The sequence below is a fragment of the Neodiprion pinetum genome, chromosome 6 (assembly GCF_021155775.2).
Source record: "Neodiprion pinetum isolate iyNeoPine1 chromosome 6, iyNeoPine1.2, whole genome shotgun sequence".
NCBI lineage: Eukaryota > Metazoa > Arthropoda > Insecta > Hymenoptera > Diprionidae > Neodiprion > Neodiprion pinetum.
Window position 1 is genome coordinate 6,651,460 of NC_060237.1, and position 6,280 is coordinate 6,657,739.

Consider the following 6,280-nt stretch of genomic DNA (forward strand, 5'->3'; position numbering starts at 1 on the left):
TTTAGATTTTTGAGTGCCGTCACGTTGGACAGCTTGATTTTTGTCTGCTCTTGCTTTGTCTACGGTACAACAGCTGATCTGATGGCGTTTGTTTTGCGTTTTAAAAGGAAATGACCCTCTGACATGAGGAAGTCGTATGGAGCAAGAGGGCTTGAAACATCGTCAGGGAATTAAAAAATCACTGCTGTCACTGGCCGTGTTGAGCAGTATCACAGCAGAATAACATGGCGACAAATCGAGGAGTAATTAGCCTAAGATTTAATCAAGACCAAGGTGCGTATTGCCATTGTTTATCGCGAGAATAACAAAGAGTTTTTACTTTGCATCCCCGTTCTTCATCTGCAAAAATCTTCAGGATGTTTTACCTGCTGCATGGAGACCGGGATGAGGGTCTATAATGTAGAACCACTTGTGGAAAAAGCTCATTTTGACAACGAGCTGATGGGAAGTATTGGAATGGGTGAAATGCTATGGAGAACAAATATTGTAGCAGTTGTCGGTGGTGGAACCAGGCCCAAATTTGCAGACAATACAGTTCTCATCTATGATGATTTGGCCAAAAAATTTGTCCTTGAGATAACTTTCACCAGTACAGTTAAAGCAGTCAGATTAAGGAGGGACAAGTAAACAAAATTCCGTCTTCAATCTGTCCCTGAACTAATTCATTTTAGGTTTTGCAGTTGTTTACTCAGTTTTATCTTCACAGACTGATTGTTGCACTGCAACGGGAAATTCATGTATTCTCATTCCCTGCACCAACCAGAAGGCTGCTGACTTTAGAAACTAGGGAAAATCCCAAGGGTTTGGTTGAGGTTGCAACGCTTGCCACAGCTCAAAAACAACTGCTTGTTTTCCCTGGGCACAAGTTGGGCAGCGTTCATCTAGTCGATTTAGCTGCTACTGACGCAGGAAGTTCTAGCACACCGGCAACTCTCGTTGCTCACCAGGTAAAAATCACCAAGTAATTAGAATTAACATATTTATCTTAAGGCATAGTTATGCCTCGTAACAGTAAAGCAAACTTGATATGTTTACAACCTGTATTCGCTGGTATTGGTCATAGGATTGACAGCAAGTAGCTTCTAAATCTTTCAAACAATTCTTGAAATCATAATTTTACTTGCACTTATCGTAGTATCTTTAAATGAATAATAATTGAAAATGACAATAGGGTGCCCTTGCCTGCTTGGCAGTAAATGCTAGTGGTACAATGATAGCAACAGCTTCGGAGCAAGGTACCCTCGTCAGAGTTTGGGACAGTGTTCGCAGACATCTCTTGGTCGCATTGAGGAGAGGTGCGGATCCTGCTACTCTGTATTGGTAAAGCATTAAAAGAGTATTTTAGTCATACATATTTACACTAAAGAATATTCCATTCAGAAGAATAAATCTTAATAACAGCAAAATTGCCATTTTTTCAGTATAAACTTCAGCAGGGATTCTGAATTCTTGTGCGTATCAAGCGACAAGGGGACTGTGCATATATTTGCATTGAAGGACACGCACCTGAACCGCAGATCAACGTATGTAGTTATCTATTTGCTATAATAGTAGGCCAGTCATAAAATTTTGATCACTTGAACTATGATCTAAAATCTAAAATTTCCCTTGAAAAATTATTTCCCGCATCGAATGCTTTGTAAGGTGATACTCCTTTTAATACTTTACTTGTAAGTTTCAATATCTTGTCAGCGCTGTTGATTATTGAAAACTTTTTTTTTAGCTTCTCGAGCATCGGTTTCTTAGGCAATTATGTAGAAAGTCAATGGGCACTAGCTACGTTTACAGTCCCACCTGAGTGTGCTTGTGTCTGCGCATTTGGCTCTCGAAGTTCCGTAATTGGTAATTATTTTATAAAGTAGAATCTATTTGTCAAATGTTTAAATAAACCTAATCACTTTTACTGGTTACAGCTGTGTGCTTGGATGGTACCTTTCACAAGTACGTTTTCACATCCGATGGTAACTGCAATCGAGAAGCGTTTGATGTTTTTCTGGATGTCTGTGATGACGATTTTTAATTATCAACTCACCTACTTACATAACATGTACATACATATTAACTACTATAAATATAAGAATTATTTTCACGCTCTAATATGCGCACATCATTCAAAACATTCGTAAACTGGTGGAATTCATGTGTAGACAAGGCACACTTTTTCGTCTCTTTTTACATTCCATGGTATATCAGATGGTTCTATGGTTATTTCGTTTTCAGTTGAGGAAGTATCGCTTCTCGATTTTTCTCTGAAAAGGTAATAAAAAAATTGTTGAATGTATATTTTAACACATCGTTACTCCATAGAGATGTAAACTCACTATACGGTTCTGGATTAATCATTGGAGATATCAATGCAGGATAAACAGCCATAGCTAGCAATCCTACAAATCCGGTTATAAAAACAACGTACGACTTGCCTGTCAGTTTAACCATTTTGTCTGACACAAATTTAACATTGATACTAATGCTAGAGAATCTTTTAGGTTATGTTGCTCGAATGTAGCATACTTCGCGATGATACTTTGAAATTATCAACGCCTCACTGAGGCCAAATTAAGAACTATGAAGTCAGTGTGTGTGTGTCTGTGTATATATATATATGTATGCACATATAAGTATATATATATATACTTATACTTTAGGCAGTGGACGGCGAACAAAATAGGAGCTGTTTCGTCTTGGGCTGTCGTCTGCTCAAAGTTGTATTTAATCGCTGTAAGACGGTAGAATTCTATTATTTAAAAATCCAGGATAAAAATATTGAGCATTAGCGCCGAGGTCAAAATATTACGACGTAATTCAGAGACGAAAATCAGGATTCGATGGTTTCGGTTTTAATTTATAGGTTATGTCTGTGATGCTAGTATCCTCAGACTCTTTCTACGTAGTAAATTACCAGTTCTATCCCTGAAAGATATTTCATTCGATACCAACTAATTTCTTGTCACTCAAATTTCTCAAAATCCGTAGCTTGCATAATGCAGGGGCTCAGGATGTGCACTCGGTGGCTTGGTGCAGCCACACGATCAATCAATAAACAAATCATTCTACTTGATGTTAGTAGAATAACTGGCGCATCATTTCCCAATGATTTTCATACAACTGCAGCAAAGGCTGATGATTCATTCAAAATTCCGCACTGGCTACAGTATAACAAAAAGATCTACCCCCCTCAAGCTCTCGACGAAGAACCGAGAAAAGCAGTGAGTACAAATGAATAATCAATCAAAAACTAGCTTGTAGTACCAGCTTTCAATAATTTACGCTCTTCTATTTTCTTTGTATTATTTTTGTTTCCAATCTAGTTTGTTTGCCACATGAAGTCAAACATCAAGTACCCTCCTAAAAAAATGTGGTACGTAGCTGTACTTGTTAGGGGGATGACAGTTGATGAGGCTGTAAAGCAATTGAGTTTCGTTTTGAAAAAAGGAGCTGCAGCTGCAAAGGAAACTATTCTTGAAGCACAGCAGATGGCTGTGGAACAACACAATGTTGAATTCAAAAGTAATCTGTGGGTTGGTGAGTATTTATGGAACATGCTTAATACTGCACTAGAAGGTAGTGATTGACAAAACCTTTGAAAAGTAAGGTTACTAGTTCACTTCATTTTCAATGAAGTTACGTGTATAGAAATTTCTAATTATATACTATAAATTTTTTTCAGCTGAATCCTTTGTTGGCAAAGGTATGGTGTACAAGGGTCTTCGAAGACATGCCAAAGGGCGTCCAGGTATGGTACACTACAGGTATTGTCATTATTACGTTAGATTGGAAGAGGGAAAACCACCTGAAAATTATTATCTTCCGGCACCCAAAAGCAAGCAAGAAATGCTCGATGACTGGCTAACACAAATGAGACAGCGCAAGATCACGTCGTCTCTATGAATTCAAACGCAAATTTATCATCAATCAGTATAGAACCTATGTAATTCGTAATAATAAAGAAAATTTCTTTACACTGATACAACAGCTTTGTAATGTTTTTGGTAGCTAAGAACTCACTTCAATAATATTCTTTTCATTTACTTTATGACTTGTAAAGGCAGATAATCAGATTGACAAAGAACTGGATTTAGAGTTTTGTTTATTTAAAGTGACACAATCATGTTGATCCATAGAAATCGATGGCCAACATTGATGCTCCAGTTTACAGCTTCAACTTTGTTCTCCTCCAATGACGCCTCTTCGCATTGTATCTGTAATCAGAAACATGTTTACAAGTCACAATTATGTGTGTGTTGAGTTCCTAGTAACTACTTTATCCAAACATTTGGGTAAAGATCGTCGAATACAACTTACAACAACTTAAGAAACTGTGAGTGTTGCATTAGCTGACGGAAATTACAATTACAAACGCATTGTTTGCACTCAATGATAACATGTATCACATGATCATAAAAGGGAGAATTTGCGGAACAGTATTTCAAACGGTCACATTGGTGACACGTATATCCATTAACGGATAGACAAATAAAATCATATTTGAAATATATTAGAATTGACATACGCGCACATGTATGGCGGAAATTGAAGTTGTATTCTAACCACAAAACGTTGAACGAGAAAACTGTCAACTCAAGTCGCCCCAACGTTTAACATCAGATTAGGAGTCAATTTGGAATATAATTAGATACGTATAACTTTGAGGAAATACGTGGGCATTAAGCCTAACTGCTAAGATGAAAATTGACTCACCGAATTGTGTTGCCTGTTCGCATTCTGACCCATTGCGGAATGGGCCGGTTCTGCTTCAATTTTTTAGCAAGCTTTCGCTTGACGATAAAGGTTTTGTGTGCCGACTGTAACATAAAAAACACTCTGTTAAACACTTGGCGATACAACTAGAATACACTTGGCATATTAAAACGCGGGATGTCACGGTATCATTACGATTTTCTTCACGGAGAAAATAACCTACCATGTTGTCAGTACCTCCAGCAAAACGCAAAACGGAAGAGCATTGAGCAAAATGGACGCAAGCAGGTTCACAGCTCGCAGCGCCGTTCTTTCGTTACCTACGCTAGTCAAATGTATTGTCATTTTGTAATTTACACCAACTACGATAATTTTCGCGATGTAAGAAAAATCATTAATTAATCAAATAAAACCTGAATATGTATTATTTTTTAAGACTCGTTCGATTAAAAAATAATTAGTTGCTCGATTTACCATTTCTCCGTTCATTTCAACTTTACCAACACGAAACTATGCATGTTTGAAAACTTAACATCGAAACCAAGGTGCCATATATTCAAACCTAGAAACAGCGCTGAGCAATTCTTTTTTAGCAAACTAAAATTTCATCCCGTGAAACAAAGTCAATTCGATAGTTATATCGTGAAATGCTGGATTGTACTATCCGACTAGTGCAGCCGCGGACGGCTATTGACGGAACTTATTGCATTGTTTCTCATTGTCACTTTAGAAAGTAAGAAATTTTCGAGAATAGAACAAAAAATCTCGCTTCCTAAGTCCCGATAAGTATGTATTCCAGTTATTTTGCCTGATCTTTTGTAAAATACGTTGAGTATGACGATGCAACTGATTATTTGCCACCGATATGTGATGCATTTTTTATTTTGTTTAGCGGGAGTGTGCAGCGTTGCGGGTTAACTTAAATTAGGGGTTTCGTCTGCAGGTGATTGACCTTTGACATCACTATTGTTTCCAATTCGGAATCTAATATTCGATAAAAGATTGCGCAATATGCAGTTATTGAATGTTTTGTCGAGTTATTTTGCGTACGGGCGTACACAAAAACAGTTTTTGCATATAGAACTAATTCGACTTTGCTTAATAAACCATCCTCAGTAAACAAAATATAAATAATCAAAAACAGTATTCGTATGATTGGTGACGTAGCACAAAATTATTCCATATGAATAACTGCATAACTTTCGTCAGAATGTAAGTAAATTTGGACTTTTCAGAGATATGAAAAAAGGTGAGAAATACCGAAATTGGAAGAAAAAATAACGGTGAGTGCGAATTTAAAATTTCAGTAGAAGTCAAGCAAACATTTTGACAAAACTGGATGTAATTTCCAGGATAATTATTCAAAGAGATGATAAGGATATATTTCGGATATTGCAGAAATCAATGACTCTGCACTGATTGTGAGTTTATCTTAACCCTGACAGTCAATGAGGGTAAAATTTCCCTCTCAAAAACCTTGTACTCTTGGAGCTGCGTAAGGATTGAAGCCCTTCAACGTTTATTCTCATTTCTTTGGTTCAACTTAGTTACTTTCATAATACAACAATTTTATGCAGAATTG

General features: G+C 36.9%; 3 protein-coding genes across 6 annotated transcripts; 2 read left to right on the forward strand and 1 right to left on the reverse strand.

The window, feature by feature from the left end:
- Positions 1-40: 40 nt before the first annotated feature.
- LOC124222568 (WD repeat domain phosphoinositide-interacting protein 4) lies at positions 41-2,097 on the forward strand. Its single transcript, XM_046633724.2, has 7 exons — positions 41-273; positions 356-623; positions 707-947; positions 1,172-1,320; positions 1,422-1,523; positions 1,724-1,842; positions 1,914-2,097. Exons 1-7 carry the CDS (start codon positions 225-227, stop codon positions 2,018-2,020), a joined length of 1,035 nt encoding a protein of 344 aa, XP_046489680.1. The 5' UTR covers positions 41-224; the 3' UTR covers positions 2,021-2,097.
- mRpL22 (mitochondrial ribosomal protein L22) lies at positions 1,914-3,970 on the forward strand. 4 transcript variants are annotated; one of them, XM_069137421.1, is made up of 4 exons: positions 1,914-2,047; positions 2,974-3,206; positions 3,309-3,522; positions 3,668-3,970. In XM_069137421.1, exons 2-4 carry the CDS (start codon positions 2,982-2,984, stop codon positions 3,886-3,888), a joined length of 660 nt encoding a protein of 219 aa, XP_068993522.1. In that variant the 5' UTR covers positions 1,914-2,047; positions 2,974-2,981; the 3' UTR covers positions 3,889-3,970. The 4 variants fall into 4 exon arrangements, with proteins under 4 accessions (XP_068993522.1, XP_068993519.1, XP_046489682.1 ...); XM_069137418.1 differs by lacking the exon at positions 1,914-2,047 and adding an exon at positions 2,623-2,718; XM_046633726.2 differs by lacking the exon at positions 1,914-2,047 and adding an exon at positions 2,634-2,890 and having other exon boundaries at positions 2,988-3,206.
- Positions 3,971-4,070: 100 nt separating this feature from the next.
- On the reverse strand, positions 4,071-5,018 carry RpL39 (ribosomal protein L39). Its single transcript, XM_046633727.2, has 3 exons — positions 4,922-5,018; positions 4,699-4,802; positions 4,071-4,199 (listed from the first exon to the last, which is right to left on the reverse strand). Exons 1-3 carry the CDS (start codon positions 4,922-4,924, stop codon positions 4,151-4,153), a joined length of 156 nt encoding a protein of 51 aa, XP_046489683.1. The 5' UTR covers positions 4,925-5,018; the 3' UTR covers positions 4,071-4,150.
- Between the last annotated feature and the right edge of the window lie 1,262 nt (positions 5,019-6,280).